The sequence below is a fragment of the Antedon mediterranea genome, chromosome 10 (genome assembly GCF_964355755.1).
Source record: "Antedon mediterranea chromosome 10, ecAntMedi1.1, whole genome shotgun sequence".
Lineage (NCBI taxonomy): Eukaryota > Metazoa > Echinodermata > Crinoidea > Comatulida > Antedonidae > Antedon > Antedon mediterranea.
The window spans coordinates 24,721,241-24,745,103 of NC_092679.1; the positions used below are offsets into that span (position 1 = coordinate 24,721,241).

At 33.9% G+C, this 23,863-nt stretch overlaps 1 protein-coding gene across 1 annotated transcript in view; it reads left to right on the forward strand.

Annotated features, from left to right (window-relative positions):
* LOC140061347 (Fanconi anemia group M protein-like) overlaps positions 1-23,863 on the forward strand; it is a gene marked incomplete at its 5' end in the record, with an annotated part of 43,275 nt that overhangs the window by 4,162 nt on the left and 15,250 nt on the right. Inside the window, 9 exons of the mRNA XM_072107855.1 lie at positions 90-238; positions 351-944; positions 1,133-2,696; positions 3,021-3,289; positions 5,162-5,282; positions 5,678-5,763; positions 9,704-9,845; positions 17,078-17,922; positions 23,398-23,575. Of these exons, the coding sequence (XP_071963956.1) occupies positions 90-238; positions 351-944; positions 1,133-2,696; positions 3,021-3,289; positions 5,162-5,282; positions 5,678-5,763; positions 9,704-9,845; positions 17,078-17,922; positions 23,398-23,575 (3,948 nt within the window). The remainder of the gene's footprint in view (positions 1-89; positions 239-350; positions 945-1,132; positions 2,697-3,020; positions 3,290-5,161; positions 5,283-5,677; positions 5,764-9,703; positions 9,846-17,077; positions 17,923-23,397; positions 23,576-23,863) is intronic.

Consider the following 23,863-nt stretch of genomic DNA (forward strand, 5'->3'; position numbering starts at 1 on the left):
AATTTATTCCAAATGATGTTTTATTGGGGCGTTTATTCAAAATGGGGCGTTTATTTGAATAGATGGTATACTTTACTTTATACATTTAGGCAGAAAAGATGATTCATTCCTAAATGTAGAGGAACTTGCGTATTGGAATCTTCATTACAAACTAGATGATCATAAAAAAAACCTTGTGAAGACCATTCCCGCTGGCGGGAGGTTCCTGACCATAGGTGACAGAACATCATCTCAAAAGGTAAAATATCTAGCTTATTGGAATGTACTGTACCCTACTATTTAGTTTTATTGTCTACTTAAAAGCTAATATCAACTAAGTATACAGTTTATACTATTTATTTTTACTTTAGAAACCAAAATGTGTAGCTGGTGAGTTCTCATTATCAGAGTGGTCAATTTGGCAGACTAAATTTCAGCCAACTAAATTAGTTGACCATTCAAAACGTTGTAGACATTTTGTTGAAATGGAAGAGTTTTTAGAAGTGCAAGGGTTTGCTGACGGAGAAGATGTCTATGGGATGGAAATGGCTACATTCCTAAATAAAGATGACATCATTAGAAATAAGAGAGGGATTCAGAGATTCTGTATCAACAAACAATTGGACGGCAGATGTTCATCGGGAGAAAAGGATAATCGGGAGGAAGATAAGGCGGACAATCATGTTCCAAAGAGTAAATCACATTGGATATCTGGTGACGGTACAAATAAGACAAATAGCACTGAGAAACTTGTTGCTTTAAAAGACAATTGTGACAGGAATTTTGAGAATCAAGAAGGTGTTTCTGGTAAACAAAAATCAAAACCTGAGATTTTGTCACCTGTGTATCCACCTGTGTATTCTGATGAAGTTGATTTTCAATGCAAATATTTGAAAGAAGATGGTAGAATAGCAGTTTATGAAGGAAATAAAGATTTAAATGAAGAAATGGCAATTTCAACTCAGGTATGGCATTATCTTATCTTTGCTCTGATTACTAGCTGCATTATTATAGGAGTTTGTTTCCATATGTTTATGATCCAACAAATAGCCGGGGTAATAATGTGCGGCGCATTGAGAGCTTGATTTTATGTGCTATATAGAATTTACTATTATTATTATTGGTATTGTTTTTGTCATTGTTATTAATACAGAAAAAGATGTCAGAATTAGAAGATTCACCAAGACAGGCAAACAATGGCATTTGTGGTAAACGAAAAAAGAAAACCAAACATTTATCACCTGTGCATTCTGATGATGATAATGATGATTTTCAGTGTAAAGGTGTACTTTCAAAAGTAGATTTTGACAATGGTTTAAATAACGTGGAAGAAAATAAAGAACTTGTAAAATCTTCTTTCTATTCAGAGCAGGTCACTGAGGAATCAGAATGTATGCAGATAAATCAATCATTTAAGGGAGCTTTAGATGCTAACATGCCTGATGAGGAATGTGAAATATCTGTTGTATTTCCAAAGACCCAAGTAATTTGTGGGGAAAGATTGCCAGCAGTTTTAGACAGGGTGACCATTCCTCCTAAAGCGCCAAATATTTCAAGTCTTGATTTTCTTGATGATATTGATGATCTTGAGCAAAGTATTCAAATATCAAAAAGTACTATTAATTACAACTTGGATTCTTTCAATAAGTCTTTAGTTACATTTGGTGATTTAAGTAAGAAATCTGAACAGATATCAGAGAAAATAAAAGTTTCAGAAGGAATTGACACTATACAGATAAATCATACAAACGTAGTTTGTGATGTTAAAGAAGCTGTGATGGAGAATGAAAGTGAAGCGATTGAAGTTGTGGATCTTGATTCAGAATGGGATTTTGATTTGTCAGATGTTGAGAATGAAGCAAGTGAAAAATCAATTGAAGTTAGGAAAATATCTCCATACATTGCAAATGATCACAAATTATGTATTAACAAGACAACAGAAGGCTCAAATATTGATGTTATCTCACTTGAAGATGTAATGTGTAGCACAAACAGGCAAGAGCATCACAACATCAAAGACTGTATCTCATCTAAGACAACCATTAAAGATGGTGTGAGAATTATTGGGAGATCACCTCCAACATCTCAGGGATTTATTCCAAATTGTAGTAATGTAGATTTGGTAAATAAAGATCACTTTGGACTTAAAGAAGTTGAACGTTCAGGAAATAAACAAGAATTTGATCTACGATTTGATCTAAATGACTTCTTAAATGATGATGATGATGAAAATATAGAGGATGATGATGAAATAATTCCACCTTCACCAAACAAATTCAATATTAAGTTAGGGAGATCTTTGTTATCCAGAAGACATATCAAAGAACCAGCAACTACATTCATTCCGTCAAATTCTTCTGCTCCTAATCACTCTGCACTTCACTTTGGCCAACCTAATGTAAGTGATGCAACAGAAGTAAGACAGTCATTGTCACTTGATGAGCTATCAATAAAAACACACCCCGCACAGAATGCATCGCCCAATATGGTACAAAAAGGAAGATTATCCGAGGACAATACAACAATTCTTAGAAGCACTGTTTTCAACACAAACAAGTGTTTTGAAATATCGACGTCATCTCTAGATGATAAGAAAAATCAAGTAAAAGAAACTGAAACAAAAGGAATTAAAAGAAAGAGTGATCCATTACCTGCTGGGCAGAAAAAGAGAAAGATTCTTGCAGACAGGTTTCAGTTGGACACTCCCAAAATGCAAGGTATTGCCATTCTATATACATTGTTAATCTGAGATGAATTAATTAATTTAATTACAATAATTAAAATAAAAAAATAATGATATTTCTTATACAGTAGAAACCCTCCTTTTGTACACCTCTGTTAAGAGTGGAACTGATCATGTTGCAGTCACAGATGAACCCTTTGATCTCCACCTCTGTAATAAGGAGACACTTTCGTGTGGACTGATCATGTTGCAGTCACAGATGAACCCTTTGATCTCCGGAGCTCGGCATCCTGTTGTTGGAGTGCATTGGTTGAACTGAAGAATGAAATAAATGTTTACTATACTTTTTTTCTTGTAGATTCTAAGACGCATATAAACAGTTTACATGACTGTAATGATAGTGAAGATGAAATTCAGCCAAAATTAAAAAAGAAGAATGTGTTGTCAACTTCCACATTTAAAACACCAACCAAACAAGCAATCATATCTAATGATAGTGAAGATGAAATTCAGCCAAAATTAAAAAACAAGAGGAATGTGTTATCAACTCCCACATTTAAGACACCAACCAAACAAGCAAAGAAGTCCAAATATGTAGTCATATCCAGTGACAGTGAAGAGGATAAGGTATTTTGAGCTTGTCAAATTACACTTGCTATTAGTCAGTGTACATTTGTATTATTTCATTTCTCACACTATCAATAGGATCTTACCCTATCAAGTAGTTCGTCAGCCACATACCTATAAGAGGGACTATCAATAGGATCTTACCCTATCAAGTAGTTCGTCAGCCACATACCTATAAGAGGGACTATCAATAGGATCTTACCCTATCAAGTAGTTCGTCAGCCACATACCTATAAGAGGGACTATCAATAGGATCTTACCCTATCAAGTAGTTCGTCAGCCACATACCTATAAGAGGGACTATCAATAGGATCTTACCCTATCAAGTAGTTCGTCGGCCACATACCTATAAGAGGGACTATCAATAGGATCTTACCCTATCAAGTAGTTCGTCAGCCACATACCTATAAGAGGGACTTTTCAATTTGCGTCCACTATGTCGACTGGTACCTTATGACGTTTTTTTGTGCATGGTCAACTTGCTTGCGTTGTATCTTTAGTAAGATTCAACCGTTCTTAGAGGAATGCTTCACAGATACTCAAATTGAAGTTACTATACAGTGCACACACTGTTGCAGTCAGAAATGAGAATGATGATAAATTTAGAGTCGTCTATTAACCATTGCACAATACAGAATAATGAATGTCCCCATTTTCACAGCTATAAATTGATTAATTTTCAGAATATCACTTTATTTTAATTCACCTTTTAGGGATTAGTTTTGTGTTTGATTTTATGTATTCTGTTTTTATAATTCGTGACTCTTCAGTGTTAAAGCATTGATTTCCAACAATATACAATAGCAAAATTATTAAATCATAAATAATAATTGACAAAGTACAAATTATACAAAAATATTGCTCCCTAATTTTCTCCAAAAACTACCATGGGTAAAAAATATAACATGGCAGCAGTGAGCAGGGTGAGAGAGGCGCAGGATGTGTCTGCGGTTGATTGAGCAGTACTAGCAGACAATAGTGACTTGCTGTCTATAAAATAGGCAACAAGGCATTATTTGTTGTTTTGCCAAATAGGGCTTGAGGTATATTTTTGTCATAGTGATGAATTATCTTGTAGTTTTAATTGAAAGCAAACTAGGATAATGCATGGACCACATTTACAGTCACTGATTTTCCTGTCGCTTCAGTCTGGAAAGCTTAATATCTATAAAACCAAAATCCTTGTTTGTTGAGCTAGTACAGTATTGTAATTTTAAAATTATTTTGCCATTTGTGACTGGATACTGTAAAGCTCTGTCTAAACTATCAAACTAGTTTGACAAACAAAGGGTGTGATGTGCCCAAATATAGTGGCGATATGACATCATCATGTCCATATATGGGCACATCGCATTTTTTTGTCACATAAAGTTTGATAGTGTAGACAGAGCTTAATGTTTGTTTTTTACAATTTTGCCTATCAACATGGTAAATGAACTTCACTTTATGGTTTTATGTAAATTTGCATGGAATAAATATTGACCTCCATGTGACCTGGGTACAAATAATAATAATTTATTTGAAAGCTATACTTTTGAATCCGTGTCATACATTTTGAATGAAGGTGCATCCAAAGTAAGTAAAATAAAAGTTAAAGAAAAAGAAATGTGTTTGAAATACAACAACAATAAACTGCTGTTACAATCATACATTTATATCTTTGTCCAGCCTTTGTATGTTTGTTACTAATGTTATCTGAGAACTTTCAAGCAATGTTTTACAATTATTGTGCCTGCTTTTTATGGCAACACAGACTTTGACACTGGGGTATCATTTGCACATAAAATACCTTTACCATGAATTACCTATTATTATTAGTGACAATTATTTATTGTTTTTGTAATTAATTCTTATATAATGATGTTGTTTCAGATAAGCTGTGATGAATTGACCATTCCCTTGAAACAAAGACTACTTAGAAAGTCATCAGAAACAGTATCTACTTTACTTAATCACCTTAGTGATGATGATGAAGATTTTCAAGTTGCTTATGGTAAAATAACATAATTTCTCTCTATTCATCTCATAAAACAAACAAAAACACAAAACAAACCAGGAGTAAACATATTTTTAAAGATGAACATAAAAATGTTATAAGATTAGAATGTAAATAGACAATACATTTTGAGAAATTTTAAATTCCAGATATTGACCATGTACTATATTAAAAATCGAGGAGAATACACTACATCACAGCTTTAAACCTTTTTCTTTTAAAATACGACCGTTCAATAGTGCGTATTATATAACACCTAAATAAATTCCTTTCATTTGATTGGACGATTGTGGGTCACATGGCGTGCATATTTTGCATCATAATTTATGTTCATTTGAATACTTGGATGGTTGTTTTCACAGTAAAATTGAGTTTTTCATTTGTTTATTTAGGGGTTGCTAGAAAGCCTATCACAACAAAGAAAACTCGAATGGATTCAAATTCTAAATACAAACGAAAACACAGACAGGATAAAAAGGTATTCATATATTTTATTCAGATTTTGAAAAATTTCCTTAATTATTCTCACTTCAGCTTCACAATCTGAAATTAATTTTAGTTTCTTGTTTCATTCAACTTATTTTGATTAATAAATGCATGCATCAATCCTGAGGGGATTTACTACTGTATAATCCTCATTTTTCGTTGAAAATTACCTTTTATGTTTCTAGGGTACGGTGTGTTTACCCTCTTCTAATCGTACAACATGTTAGTGGAATAAATTGTAGTAGTTTAATCAGAATATTAAATTATTGATCTTCTCATCTGTAACCTTAATACAATGACATTGTTACAAGACACTAAAAAACCATTGTAAAATAGTAGCTTTTTTTATCTATTAATTTATATGATGAATTCTTGGGCAACCGCAAGAGGTTTAGTCAAGTTATTATCATATGATAGTAGCAACTATGTATGTACATATCAATATGTAGTCTAGGTTCTAGACCATATTTCAAATTAATATTAGCAAAAAGATAAATATTTTTGGCACATTGTATAATACGTGAGCTCACGAATACGGTCTAGAGAAAGACACGTTCATGTCACACCTCATGACACCAATTTATAGTGCATTCGATTATCTGGTTGACTAGTTTCAGCCGGCTACAAACCTTTTTAAATAATGTTAGAGTTTTGAGAAAGGTAAGAACTTAAATTGCGCATACGTTATGTTCAGCAACACAATGGTACTCCAACTCCTTTCTTTTGTCACGGTGTTTATTATCCTTTACCACTATAGAAAATATGAAAAACAAGATAATTTGTATTTATCATCAGGTTATTTTAGCTCAAACAGCAGCAGCAGCTGATAAACTCTATATATTGGCAACCAGTCACAACAGCATATTCCCCAGATAATAGATGTCTATAGCAAATGCAATAATGCAGCAAACACACATTTTTAATTAGATTTTGTTTCACAAATCTGCATGTCTGCAATTTCAGATTTTGACAAATTGTTAATAAATGAAATTCAATCATTGTTTATTCTATGAAATGAAAATGACATTTCATTTGAAAATGTTTTATAGTTTAGGTAATATTCAGGTTTGAAATTTATTGATCATTTAGTGCGTTGTGATGATCCAATCTGTTTTTGTTATACAATAACTTGGGAACTAATCATCAACATTGACACAGTAACTCATCATTTTTGACAAAAGCCTTGCCAAAAGCTACTCTAGCTTGTTTTATGCATCTTGAGATAAGTAGGAGTTACGTTTACAGCTGATAACTGTACAAAAAGACATAGCATAGAGGACGTCCAACAATTAAAGGCCAATAATAATGAAAAGAGAATTTCAAATGTAAAATTGGGATGCCATGGTAATGTCTTAAAAATCCCATTCTTCTTTAGTTTGGCAAAGTAATACTTAGAAAAAAAAGTCCATTTTGAAAAGATGTCCACCAAAGGGGTACTTAAAAAAAGAAAAAGCCCATGGCAAGGTTTCTCCGTGGCTTTAGGGTATTCTTTGATTTGATTTGCAATAAAATGATAAGAATATATGGATATACAGGGACGGATTCAAGGGATTGGGAGGGTCAGCCTGGGACGGATTCAAGGGATTGGGAGGGTCAGCCTGGGACGGATTCAAGGGATTAGGAGGGTCAGCCTGGGACGGATTCAAGGGATTGGGAGGGTCAGCCTGGGGCGGATTCAAGGGATTGGGAGGGTCAGCCTGGGGCGGATTCAAGGGATTGGGAGGGTCAGCCTGGGGCGGATTCAAGGGATTGGGAGGGTCAGCTCGTTCCCCTCTAAATTTCATAAATTATAAAAATAGAACATAAAATTAAGTTCCGCACTTCATTTCACTACTTTTAGGCCCCGCCCCTCCCCCCCCCCCCCCCTATTTTAAAATCCTGATATAAGCATGTCAACAACCTGGCTCAAGTCATCTTTAAAATCGATGATTAATCAAATGTGAATAACTTGAAGTTAATTTGATTTTTAGTCTACTTATTGTTTGAGTGTAAAACAAATATAGATAGTTTGTTACTGTAATTATTGTATCTGCTTGTAATTGCTTTAAATTTACTTTATATTGATGTTTAAATGGAGTTTATATTGATGGAGTGATGTTTTACAATGTACAGGTATTGACAGTGTTTTTGTTTACAAATTAGTCTTAATTTATTTTAATTTCCTGTAGTGAAATTAAATAGCTTATGCGTGGTTGAATAAGGAAACTGAATCTTAGAATCTTTTGCAATGGACTTTCAGACATTGACCACTGATACTGTACAATGAAATTCTACTAAGATATTGACTGGGTAGATAATACGCTGTAGTTACTTTGTGAACCTATGAGAAACAAGGCCATATAGATGGCAGCAGTCGCGTGCTCATTAGTTTTTACTGACCGACCGGACCGACCAACCTACCAACTGACAGAAATTACTGAACATGTTTAAAAATGTTGAAATGTTTAAAAACATTTATATTTTTTTAATTTACACGTGCATAGCCTGTCACTTTTGACGTGCTCGTATAACGTAGTTTCGAGTTGAAAAGTAAGTCAAGAAAACAGAAATCGGGCAAAAAAAGCGCGCAATAACATTTAACGCGCAGTGCGCGCGCAAAAATCTGTGCACTCATGGCAATTTTGTAAACGCTTAAAATTGCCTGAAACGTACTCTTATTTCATCGAAAATTAATTTTGACAATTTTAAGCGCGCGTACGCATGCGTTACATGCGCTACGCACGTAATTGTATTGCCATATGATGATTTATGCCCTGAAATTTATGAGTACCAAATTTTATTTAATTGTGATTCATGGTTGTGAAGATGATTACAAACGTGATTTCATTAAATCGTGCGTAGACCGCGTAATTTTTTATTGCGCACCGTGAAAACATAGATTGTGAGAGTGTGTCAGCTTTCAATGACTTTTATAGCTCCACTTCGTTGACTTGATAGGTTAGACAGTGTGTCAGCTCTCTAAAGCTTTCAATGACTTTTATAGCTCCACTTCTTTGACTTGATAGGTTAGTTAGTGTGTGAGCTCTCTAAAGCTTTCAATGACTTTATAGCTCCACTTCTTTGACTTGATAGGTTAGTTAGTTTGTGCGCTCTCTAAAGCGTTCAATGACTTTTATAGCTCCACTTCTTTGACTTGATAGGTTAGTTAGTGTGTCAGTTCTCTAAAGCTTTCAATGACTTTTATAGCTCCACTTTTTTGACTTGATAGGTTAGTTAGTGTGTCAGCTCTCTACTAAAGCTTTCAATGACTTTTATAGCTCCACTTCTTTGACTTGATAGGTTAGTTAGTGGGTCAGCTCTCTAAAGCTTTCAATGACTTTATAGCTCCACTTCTTTGACTTGATAGGTTAGTTAGTGTGTCAGCTCTCTAAAGCTTTCAATGACTTTTATAGCTCCACTTCTTTGACTTGATAGGTTAGTTAGTGTGTCAGCTCTCTAAAGCTTTCAATGACTTTATAGCTCCACTTCTTTGACTTGATAGGTTAGTTAGTGTGTCAGCTCTCCAAAGCTTTCAATGACTTTTATAGCTCCACTTATTTGACTTGATAGGTTAGATAGTGTATCAGCTCTCTAAAACTGACTTGTTGGTTCACTAAAAAGCTGAACTTTTTTGCACGGAAATTATTAGATATTTATACTGAACTTTTTTTTAGCATAATAATAAATTGTTATATATCATATCATATATAATATATTGTTATAAATTGTTATATATCATATCATATATAATATATTGTTATAAATTGTCTTATACCGTTTTCGCCTCTCGTCAGTGTGTTTTTCAATTTTGTGGAAAACCTCCCGAGATTTCACAGAGGTCCCCTGTGAAATCTCGGGTGGTTTTTGCAAACCTGGTTTCAACTTGTTCAACAGATGTGAAATGGGTAATTTTTACAATATACATTCTACAATAGTTTTGTTATTTGTTTTAGCTTGCAATACAAGACCTTTTTGAGTTAGAAGCTGATGTTGATAGTGATGTAGACTGTTCATCTGATGAGAATGATAACAGCCAAGTTGATAAATCCATATTGGACTTCATTAACGATAACACAGTCTGTTCTCAAGCTGGTGGTATGTATTGTTAAGTTCTATGTCAATATGTATTAGATAGCTTCTGTGTATATAATAGATCAATTAAAAAAAATGTTTTCACTCTATCAAACAGAAAGCACAAGCTTGCTAATTACAGAATAGGATTTACTGATTGACCTACGTCTAAATTGTTAAGGAGTGACTGTGTGATTATAGCTATTACATTTATACGAAACTCTAAAGATACACTGAAAACTACAGTATACAGTATGCTACATGAACATGTACAGTACTTTATTTAAAAAAAATAAAAACTGTTAGATATAATAATTGTTCATTCTTATATAGCGCATTATAAGCACATTATGACCATAGTCATTTTTGGATCAAACATGTATGGAAGCATACTCCCATAATAATGCAGCTAGATCAAACACGTATGGAAGCATACTCCCACAATAATGCAGCTAGATCAAACACGTATGGAAGCATACTCTCATAATAATGCAGCTAAATCAAACACGTATGGAAGCATACTCCCATAATAATGCAGCTAGATCAAACACGTATGGAAGCATACTCCCATAATAATGCAGCTAGATCAAACATGTATGGAAGCATACTCCCATAATAATGCAGCTAGATCAAACACGTATGGAAGCATACTCCCATATTAATGCAGCTAGATCAAACACGTATGGTTGGAAGCATACTCCCATAATAATGCAGCTAGATCAAACACGTATGGAAGCATACTCCCATAATAATGCAGCTAGATCAAACACGTATGGAAGCATACTCCCATATTAATGCAGCTAGATCAAACAAGTATGGAAGCATACTCCCATAATAATGCAGCTAGATCAAACACGTATGGTTGGAAGCATACTCCCATAATAATGCAGCTAGATCAAACACGTATGGAAGCATACTCCCATAATAATGCAGCTAGATCAAACACGTATGGAAGCATACTCCCATAATAATGCAGCTAGATCAAACACGTATGGAAGCATACTCTCATAATAATGCAGCTAAATCAAACACGTATGGAAGCATACTCCCATAATAATGCAGCTAAATCAAACACGTATGGAAGCATACTCTCATAATAATGCAGCTAGATCAAACACGTATGGAAGCATACTCCCATAATAATGCAGCTAGATCAAAAACGTATGGAAGCATACTCCCATAATAATGCAGCTAGATCAAACACGTATGGAAGCATACTCCCATAATAATGCAGCTAGATCAAACACGTATGGAAGCATACTCCCATAATAATGCAGCTAGATCAAACACGTATGGAAGCATACTCCCATAATAATGCAGCTAGATCAAACACGTATGGAAGCATACTCCCACAATAATGCAGCTAGATCAAACACGTATGGAAGCATACTCCCATAATAATGCAGCTAGATCAAACACGTATGGAAGCATACTCCCACAATAATGCAGCTAGATCAAACACGTATGGAAGCATACTCCCATAATAATGCAGCTAGATCAAACACGTATGGAAGCATACTCCCACAATAATGCAGCTAGATCAAACACGTATGGAAGCATACTCCCACAATAATGCAGCTAGATCAAACACGTATGGAAGCATACTCCCATAATAATGCAGCTAAATCAAACAAGTATGGAAGCATACTCCCATAATAATGCAGCTAGATCAAACACGTATGGAAGCATACTCCCATAATAATGCAGCTAGATCAAACAAGTATGGAAGCATACTCCCATAATAATGCAGCTAGATCAAACACGTATGGAAGCATACTCCCATAATAATGCAGCTAGATCAAACACGTATGGAAGCATACTCCCATAATAATGCAGCTAGATCAAACACGTATGGAAGCATACTCCCACAATAATGCAGCTAGATCAAACACGTATGGAAGCATACTCCCATAATAATGCAGCTAGATCAAACAAGTATGGAAGCATACTCCCATAATAATGCAGCTAGATCAAACACGTATGGAAGCATACTCCCATAATAATGCAGCTAGATCAAACACGTATGGAAGCATACTCCCATAATAATGCAGCTAGATCAAACACGTATGGAAGCATACTCCCATAATAATGCAGCTAGATCAAACACGTATGGAAGCATACTCCCATAATAATGCAGCTAGATCAAACACGTATGGAAGCATACTCCCATAATAATGCAGCTAGATCAAACACGTATGGAAGCATACTCCCATAATAATGCAGCTAGATCAAACACGTATGGAAGCATACTCCCACAATAATGCAGCTAGATCAAACACGTATGGAAGCATACTCCCATAATAATGCAGCTAGATCAAACAAGTATGGAAGCATACTCCCATAATAATGCAGCTAGATCAAACACGTATGGAAGCATACTCCCATAATAATGCAGCTAGATCAAACAAGTATGGAAGCATACTCCCATAATAATGCAGCTAGATCAAACACGTATGGAAGCATACTCCCATAATAATGCAGCTAGATCAAACACGTATGGAAGCATACTCCCATAATAATGCAGCTAGATCAAACACGTATGGAAGCATACTCCCATAATAATGCAGCTAGATCAAACACGTATGGAAGCATACTCCCATAATAATGCAGCTAGATCAAACACGTATGGAAGCATACTCCCATAATAATGCAGCTAGATCAAACACGTATGGAAGCATACTCCCATAATAATGCAGCTAGATCAAACACGTATTGAAGCATACTCCCATAATAATGCAGCTAGATCAAACACGTATGGAAGCATACTCCCATAATAATGCAGCTAGATCAAACACGTATGGAAGCATACTCCCATAATAATGCAGCTAGATCAAACACGTATGGAAGCATACTCCCATAATAATGCAGCTAGATCAAACACGTATTGAAGCATACTCCCATAATAATGCAGCTAGATCAAACACGTATGGAAGCATACTCCCATAATAATGCAGCTAGATCAAACACGTATGGAAGCATACTCCCATAATAATGCAGCTAGATCAAACACGTATGGAAGCATACTCTCATAATAATGCAGCTAAATCAAACACGTATGGAAGCATACTCCCATAATAATGCAGCTAGATCAAACACGTATGGAAGCATACTCCCACAATAATGCAGCTAGATCAAACACGTATGGAAGCATACTCCCATAATAATGCAGCTAGATCAAACACGTATGGAAGCATACTCCCATAATAATGCAGCTAGATCAAACACGTATTGAAGCATACTCCCATAATAATGCAGCTAGATCAAACACGTATGGAAGCATACTCCCATAATAATGCAGCTAAATCAAACACGTATGGAAGCATACTCCCATAATAATGCAGCTAGATCAAACACGTATGGAAGCATACTCCCATAATAATGCAGCTAGATCAAACACGTATGGAAGCATACTCCCATAATAATGCAGCTAGATCAAACACGTATGGAAGCATACTCCCATAATAATGCAGCTAGATCAAACACGTATGGAAGCATACTCCCATAATAATGCAGCTAGATCAAACACGTATGGAAGCATACTCCCATAATAATGCAGCTAGATCAAACACGTATGGAAGCATACTCCCATAATAATGCAGCTAGATCAAACACGTATGGAAGCATACTCCCATAATAATGCAGCTAGATCAAACAAGTATGGAAGCATACTCCCATAATAATGCAGCTAGATCAAACACGTATGGAAGCATACTCCCATAATAATGCAGCTAGATCAAACACGTATGGAAGCATACTCCCATAATAATGCAGCTAGATCAAACACGTATGGAAGCATACTCCCACAATAATGCAGCTAGATCAAACACGTATGGAAGCATACTCCCACAATAATGCAGCTAGATCAAACACGTATGGAAGCATACTCCCATAATAATGCAGCTAGATCAAACACGTATGGAAGCATACTCCCATAATAATGCAGCTAGATCAAACATGTATGGAAGCATACTCCCATAATAATGCAGCTAGATCAAACACGTATGGAAGCATACTCCCATAATAATGCAGCTAGATCAAACACGTATGGAAGCATACTCCCACAATAATTCAGCTAGATCAAACACGAATGGAAGCATACTCCCATAATAATGCAGCTAGATCAAACACGTATACATCACTTTGGAGTGTACTGGAACACTTGCATGAAATAACATGATCTGTAGCCTCTAGAGTGTTATCAATTTGATGATTACATCACTTTGGAGTGTACTGGAACACTTGCATTAAATAACATGATCGGTAGCCTCTAGAGTGTTATCAATTTGATGATTACATCACTTTGGAGTGTACTGGAACACTTGCATTAAATAACATGATCTGTAGCCTCTAGAGTGTTATCAATTTGATGATTACATCACTTTGGAGTGTACTGGAACACTTGCATGAAATAACATGATCTGTAGCCACTAGAGTGTTATCAATTTGATGATTACATCACTTTGGAGTGTACTGGAACACTTGCATGAAATAACGTGATCTGTAGCCTCTAGAGTGTTATCAATTTGATGATTACATCACTTTGGAGTGTACTGGAACACTTGCATGAAATAACATGATCTGTAGCCTCTAGAGTGTTATCAATTTGATGAGTACATCACTTTGGAGTGTACTGGAACACTTGCATGAAATAACATGATCTGTAGCCTCTGAGTGTTATCAATTTGATGATTACATCACTTTGGAGTGTACTGGAACACTTGCATGAAATAACATGATCTGTAGCCTCTAGAGTGTTATCAATTTGATGATTACATCACTTTGGAGTGTACTGGAACACTTGCATGAAATAACATGATCTGTAGCCTCTAGAGTGTTATCAATTTGATGATTACATCACTTTGGAGTGTACTGGAACACTTGCATGAAATAACATGATCTGTAGCCTCTAGAGTGTTATCAATTTGATGATTACATCACTTTGGAGTGTACTGGAACACTTGCATGAAATAACATGATCTGTAGCCCCTAGAGTGTTATCAATTTGATGATTACATCACTGTGGAGTGTACTGGAACACTTGCATGAAATAACATGATCTGTAGCCTCTAGAGTGTTATCAATTTGATGATTACATCACTTTGGAGTGTACTGGAACACTTGCATGAAATAACATGATCTGTAGCCCCTAGAGTGTTATCAATTTGATGATTACATCACTTTGGAGTGTACTGGAACACTTGCATGAAATAACATGATCTGTAGCCTCTAGAGTGTTATCAATTTGATGATTACATCACTTTGGAGTGTACTGGAACACTTGCATGAAATAACATGATCTGTAGCCTCTAGAGTGTTATCAATTTGATGATTACATCACTTTGGAGTGTACTGGAACACTTGCATGAAATAACATGATCTGTAGCCCCTAGAGTGTTATCAATTTGATGATTACATCACTTTGGAGTGTACTGGAACACTTGCATGAAATAACATGATCTGTAGCCTCTAGAGTGTTATCAATTTGATGATTACATCACTTTGGAGTGTACTGGAACACTTGCATGAAATAACATGATCTGTAGCCCCTAGAGTGTTATCAATTTGATGATTACATCACTTTGGAGTGTACTGGAACACTTGCATGAAATAACATGATCTGTAGCCTCTAGAGTGTTATCAATTTGATGATTACATCACTTTGGAGTGTACTGGAACACTTGCATTAAATAACATGATCTGTAGCCTCTAGAGTGTTATCAATTTTTGGAGTGTACTGGAACACTTGCATGAAATACAATGATCTGTAGCCTCTAGAGTGTTATCAATTTGATGATTACATCACTTGGGAGTGTACTGGAACACTTGCATGAAATAACATGATCTGTAGCCTCTAGAGTGTTATCAATTTGACATGATCTGTAGCCTCTAGAGTGTTATCAATTTGATGATTACATCACTTTGGAGTGTACTGGAACACTTGCATTAAATAACATGATCTGTAGCCTCTAGAGTGTTATCAATTTGATGATTACATCACTTTGGAGTGTACTGGAACACTTGCATGAAATAACATGATCTGTAGCCTCTAGAGTGTTATCAATTTGATGATTACATCACTTTGGAGTGTACTGGAACACTTGCATTAAATAACATGATCTGTAGCCTCTAGAGTGTTATCAATTTGATGATTACATCACTTTGGAGTGTACTGGAACACTTGCATTAAATAACATGATCTGTAGCCTCTAGAGTGTTATCAATTTGATGATTACATCACTTTGGAGTGTACTGGAACACTTGCATTAAATAACATGATCTGTAGCCTCTAGAGTGTTATCAATTTGATGATTACATCACTTTGGAGTGTACTGGAACACTTGCATTAAATAACATGATCTGTAGCCTCCAGAGTGTTATCAATTTCTAACTTGCCTTTCTTTCAGTTATTAATGTGACATTTAAAACATCTTGTAATTATGTACTCCAAAGGAAAAACAAATTGCCAATAGAAATGCATATAATTCAAGATGATATAATGAAACGGTTGATTTACAGTTGCCGTACAAACTCATATTTAATTAAACTATAAATTAAGTATAGTTTATTGATTAATCTGATTCTAAAATATATTAATATTCGGCTCTTATTTGTCATAATTTCACGCTGTAGGAGTTCTGTCATTCATCATGTCTCTTATATTCACTGTAATTGTAAATGACAGTTCAACAATAGTTCATGATCTATTAAAAGCATTATAATTTTTCAATTACAAATTCCTCTGATTACAACTTTAAAGCAAACATTATGATCTAATTATTAAACAATAATTTATGTACAAGTTGGTTATATTCAAAATATAAATGGCAGGTAAATAATATAAGTATAGGCCTAAGTAGTTACCGAAAATTATAGGCTTTACAGTATATATTAGTATAATAATCCCAAGCTCAGGTATAATCCCACCTCCACTCAAATATATGATAAACGTTGAATTCCATGGTTATAAAATCCCACACCTGTAATTCCTATATACGGTATATTTATGAAGAAGATAATCAAGAGATACTGTTAGTTGTTTTTTTGTTTGATATTATCGATATCACATAAAACCAGTAGAGAAATTACAAATTTATTGATTTATTTATTCATGTGACTGGATTGCATTTTAACGTAGTACTGCTTTTCAAAATGGTCCAGTTACAAAGTTTAAACGTAAAGAAAAGTTAATGATACAGAAAAATGAAAGCATAAATAATTTAAAAGACATACTATAACATTTACTATCTAAATTTCAGGAGGTGATGTGCAGGCGCTTTACTTAAAATCATTAAGGGACTCTGATAACCAGACAACCAACAACAGATATAGACTTGCACCACAAAGAGACGGTGATGATGAGATGATATTCTCACAGATACCGCAACAAGATGAGGATTATGGAGATGACAGCTTTGTTGTTTATGAAGAAGATAATCACCAAAAAACTAATAAAGACAATATGTTGGAGATGACAATTAATCCTGATAATATTATTGATACAAAAACAAGGCGTGGTATTAAATGTATCAAAAGTAAACAAATACCAACGAATAAATTACAGACTAGGAAGCGGGTTTTCATGTATGATTCATCCAGTGAAGAGGAGAACATTATAAAATATAAACATTTATCAAATTCTTCAGAACATAGAAACAGTGAGAGCACGCAAATAAATGTGTCACCTTCAGTTAAACAACCAGTTAATAATCCAATACAAAATACAGCAATGAAAGCTGTAATTCGTAATGAGGTTTCCAGTTGTAATAAAACTTGTGAACAGCTTGTGAGAGAAGAAAGACTGAAAAGACAAAAAGAAAAACAGTTAGAATTCAGGAGGAAAATGGCAGAAAAAGATCAAGTATCTGAAAATTCAAATTTTAGAAAATCGGATTTGAAAGATTTATCAACTGATAAGAATCAAATTACCTCTATAAACAGAATAAAAAGTAATGGTAAAATACATGACAATGACGACACAAAGATGAGATCAAATAATGACAAAGCTATAACATCAAGTCATCAACTAATTACATCAAAAGGAAAATCAAATGTGGCTGAAGGAATATGTAATCTAAAGGAACAGTATGGACTCAGTCAAAAGGTAAGTTGTGATACTGTAGTTTAAATGGAGTTGAGTCAAAAGGTAAGTTGTGATATCTCTTTACTTTAATTAGACAACTTTTGTTCTGACGATGCCGCCAGTTTGCCATCAATGCCTTGTAGAATTTAGAAAGCTGAACATTTTCTTCACACTGCAGGTATAATATTCAAGTTAAACATAAACATTTATTTTCTTTCATAAACAATTCCAAAATATAAATTAATGTGGTAATTAGATAATGTTTGTTATTGTATTGTTTTATAACTTTAATAAAAGTACAAGTATATTTTATTTTGTTTTTTGATAAATATAAGAGAATAAAATAATGTAATTTCAAATTCTAATTTGATTAGAATCTAATTACAATATATTATGCTAATGGTAAGTGAGCTTTATTGTTTACAGCACTAATTCTAATTGTGGCATACATCAATTTATCAGCTGACAGTAATTGGATTTGTTCGTATAAAGCACTGTCCTCCTGCTATTAATTCCAATTATTATTAATAATTATTTTGAGTAGCTCAGCTAGAATGTTAGCAAGGCTACTGAGCTTATCAAAAACAAATATTTTTGTTTTCAAAAATCTTTTCTTTATAACCTGCTGATGATCATTTTCTCTTCCAATGTAATTTAAAAGGTCATATTTTTTTATTTTTAACACAATGCATCTTATAATAATAAATAAAATAAATCACCATTTCTACAGAAAAATTTCAAATTTTCATTTTTCACTACTGTGGCATTGTGATTTATACGTATTTAATTTTTTATTTTTTTTTCAATTTTATTTTGTCACAAAATATAAAAAAGTATACAATGATGTAGCATAAAACGTTCACAGTACAATCCACCCACCCACCCCTCCCCCATGATGGTTTTCAAATGTTATTTTAAAACATTCCCAATACAATTCTGGTTATTTTAATTACTTCCCTGAACCACTAAATCATGAAGTCCCAGAATATTTTGATAACCCACACGCTCTTTTAATCTATTACATTTCATTGCCATTGTTGCTGGCTGGTTGGGAGTTCCAATCCTTCCTATTTAATATTTATATATTCAAATTATTTAAATGTAATTATCATTATGAAAATTTCCTTTCTTTAAATTTGTTATGGATCACACACAATGTTGTGTTTTTAATTTGGAAATACGTACTTCTGAATCTCTTTCATCTCTTTAACTTTAGAATTGTTTTAGGGCAAGTAGTATAAACCATTCATTTTACACACACATGGAAATAACATGTTAGAGCAAACCTCTTTTTTTTCTGGCATAACAGTGCAGTGGCTATTTAACCACAAATGGTTCTGTTCCTTTAACTTAGAGCTCATCTCCATTTAACTTAACTGGGTTCCTTCAAAGGGCTTTTAACTATTACAAAGGCTATACAGTACATTGCTGGTAAATAGATCATGTAGATCTATGCTGTCCTAGATTATAGTACAGTAGTAAATACCCTTGTGGTTATAGCTATCGTATTTCTTACAGCATAACATGTAACCTACATATTGGTGTGCATAATCACAGATGAATCCCTCCACAGAATCCAATATTTAGCATTCATATTATTAGAGCTTATTGTATTGACATTGAATGGCACTAAATGATCGAATACAAATTTCTGAAATCTGATCCAATCGTAGGAAATTCTAATACCACTACCCTTTAACAAGAGACAGTATTTGATACTTCCATCTGGATATATTGTTAATACTATTAAAATGATTTTGTTTTTCTTTTCTCCGATATTTACACATACTAATATTATTTTAATACTACTGTATTATATTATTTTAAACATATGTTTGGAAATATTTTAATATTATTAAAATGATTTTGTTTTTCTTTTCTCCAATATTTACTGTCTATTGTATTATTTTAATACTACTGTATTGTATTATTTTAAACATATGTTTGGAAATATGTTAATATTATTAAAATGATTATTTTTTCTTCTCTCTGATATTTACACATACTAATATTATTTTAAACATATGTTTATTATAATTATGTAAATTGCATTTGTACAATTCAATTAAATATCTATAATAAGCAGGCAATATATTTTTTAAACCTCATAATGTAATGATTTTAACCCTGACCCAGATTTAATTGTTGACTGGTCCCAATTCGCGCATCCCCCCCCCCCTCCCCCAACTCTTCATGTTCGAGCATGTGAGACTCTAGATACACAGTCACAATAATTAAAAATAGTTTCTTCTGATGAAAGAAAGCCCTGTCTGAACAATTGCACCATTAAATCAACCTACAAATCAAGTTTGATATTAATTAACCAACTTACAGTATAATCATTTATTATACTCATTATCACACTGTATTAACTGTATAATCATTTATTATACTCATTATCACACTGTATTAACTGTACACACATCATTTATTATACTCATTATCACACTGTATTAACTGTACACACATCATTTATTATACTCATTATCACACTGTATTAACTGTACACACATCATTTATTATACTCATTATCACACTGTATTAACTGTATAATCATTTATTATACTCATTATCACACTGTATTAACTGTACACGCATCAAATATTCATTATTATTGAAGTACATTAAAACATACTATTGTCAACTTGTGACAATTTAACAGAACGCAATTAATTTGTAGATGATATACACTACGTTGAAAGTTTCTTTTATTTGAAAGTGGAAGAACATGAAATAAACTACTTAATCTATTATTGTAATAGAACAGTTTTTACCGATTCAAAGTAAATATATTTTAAAATAATGTAAAAAGAAAATGAAAAACAATAATGGCCTAACTCTACTGACTTTATACATTTATAAATAATAAATTTACATCTTTTTTTTAATATACATTTTAACCGACGAGTATGAATTCATTTATTATGATGTATGCATTTCAATCCAAATCTTCAAATTATTTCTAATTCTGTTTAAAAAAAAGTAATTACCGTAATGAAACTTTTAACAATCAATTAATCACATTTGTCCTAAAGGGATGTAAAAATCCTACTATATCCGTTACAAATTAGTGAGTGTTAGACGAATAGAGCCATTAATTTATACAAAATATTAATCTGTGCATGCATGAGTCCAGTATTATACTTCGGTCTGATAGATAGATCGAGAAAACTTTATAGAATAATTTTGAAACTTTTCAACAATAAACTTGTCAACAACCTTATGATATGACATTCTTCTTTCGTTCTACCATGGATTAAAGAATAGAAGGATATGCATCGACGGTGACATCAAACGATTTTACAACGCGCTTGCCTATACTAAAACACTGCTGCCAATCAAACAAACACGTTCATTGAACTCCGTGTCTCTAACCGCGGCCCTCTGTAAAACGCTGCGAATCAACTGTTACATTTTTTGAGACCAAAACTTAACCATGTAGAAATCGTATGCGCAGTCTGAATATTCTATTGACATGTCTGCGTCGATGATTAATTGACAACGAAAATATATTGCTGAATAATTCTGTTTTAGTTTCATCACAATCGGGCTACGAAAAGTTCACTTTCTTACGACTGGTAATTTTAAGTAGTTGGTAATATTAATAAAATATGCAATTTTTATATTTGAATTATCATTATTTGCCTGCCATCTTCTGTCATTAAAAATTGCGTTAATCTATAGAATATTAAATTATGCATTTGACCATGTATGTTGTTAGCGTGGCCGGTGTTCACACATACAACAATCGTGTTTTTAATATATGGCTATAAGCAGTGGTTTCTTCATAAATCTCCTTAATTATCGATGTGATTATATTTAAACTGTAGTGCCTGGTGATTGGCTAGTGGTTATGTCATCCACATCACATCCAATCACCGGGCCTAATTGAATGAAAAAAGCGATCCCTGATCCGGGATTGGCTGGCTATGTATAGTTGCGATTCGTTACCTAGCGGTCGTTTTGAAAAGTACACGCAGGGCAAACTTAATCACGAACAAACAAAGTACTTATTATTATTCACACAAGAAGTAAGACAACGGTGAGTATATAGATCATGATTACACGTTCTACTACATTTAAGATTAGCCTAGGCCTACCTAGGCAGTATCAATGTCGGCAAATCATAGGGTTTACTAGCCCAGTTTAGCCTAGTAGAAGGCCTGGGCCTAGGCTAGCATTCTTGCTGATTTTGTAATTTTACAACAAATGAGACAACAAATAGATTTGTCTCAGATGTAAGGCTACTACAGGTCATAAAATGCTACTTTAATCATAAAAAATCATTAGCGTATATCAATCGCAGCAGAAACCTATACTAATTACAACATAGTCAATATTTCACTATGAATACATTACAATGATAGCATCTACAAACAATATGCCACCAAAGAACGCGCGAAAGAATCGTAGCCAACATGGTTAAATGTCGTTGCACATGTGCAGTAAACAATATATTATGCACGCGACCGTTTCGTTGTTACCATGCGGTTAATTAAACTGTAACATTGTGGGCGGTCCGCGGTCTGTCGCCGAGAGTCAAGGAACCCTTGATCTTTAATCCATGGTTCTACCAAAGTTATCTAAAGCCTGGTTAAGAGGTGATAGTCATTAGTTTGACTTGAAGTTGTAAAACCTTAATCCAAATGTGTTATCGTGTCAATGTACTTTGTTACTCGGTTGATATTGTAATAATTCTCTCGATATTCATTCATTTTAATCATAATGTACCTGAGCATGAAAGGTTTATCTCACGTTTACGACTTACCGTTTATCTTATTACCTTACAATAAAAACTTGTTTAGTGGTCTTGCACGCCACCAGATGAACATCTTTGTAAAGGAGGCACTCTTCACGCATTTGTGAATGCCCATTTACTGCACATATACGCCAACATTGTGAATGCCCATTTACTGCACATATACGCCAACATTGTGAATGCCCATTTACTGCACATATACGCCAACATTGTGAATGCCCATTTACTGCACATATACGCCAACATTGTGAATGCCCATTTACTGCACATATACGCCAACATTGTGAATGCCCATTTACTGCACATATACGCCAACATTGTGAATGCCCATTTACTGCACATATACGCCAACATTGTGAATGCCCATTTACTGCACATATACGCCAACATTGTGAATGCCCATTTACTGCACATATACGCCAACATTGTGAATGCCCATTTACTGCACATATACGCCAACATTGTAATATGCATTGCTTTAGCCTTTCTATTGAACATTCATTACTGTCAAAATTTGTTTAAAAATGTTCTTAAAGTTAGTGAAAATATTATCTAAGTTTGTTGTTGCTTTTTTCATGCTTGTACCGTAATATTTGTGTGCCATGTGGGAGACTGCTATCCCCAGTTGTCAATAAAGAAATTTAATCTAAAACAATTTTTAAAAAAAAGTTTTCATTTTTTCCAAAGTTGAGTCAATACTGCACTTTAAAGATTGATCTGATATTTTATTCATTTAGATTCAAAGATGTGGTGTCGAGCCAATTGTTTTGGTGAATCCTGGAGTGTTATCAAGTTGTCCACACATTGCATCATCTCTAGAACTACAGCACAATTTAAACTCAATGGTTCATCAGCTAACAGCATGTGACTTTATGGTCAGCAATCGAATGGGTGTCATTCGCAAGTCATTTTCAGGTTAGTGTCTGGAGTATGACGTTCATATTTTAACACTGTTATGATGTTACTTGTAGAGCCACAAACTAGACCTAAAGCTTTTCTACACTATCAAACTAGTTTGACAAAAAAAGTTTGATGTGCCCAAATATAGTAGTGATATATACCCTATAAGGTAATGTATTATATCACATTTTTTTGTCACATAAAGTTTGATAGTGTAGACAGAGCTTAAAGAACTTGAACTACATTTAAGGTATACTTTTATCTTTATCATTTAACCACAAAACGTAACAAAGAATGGCCTGG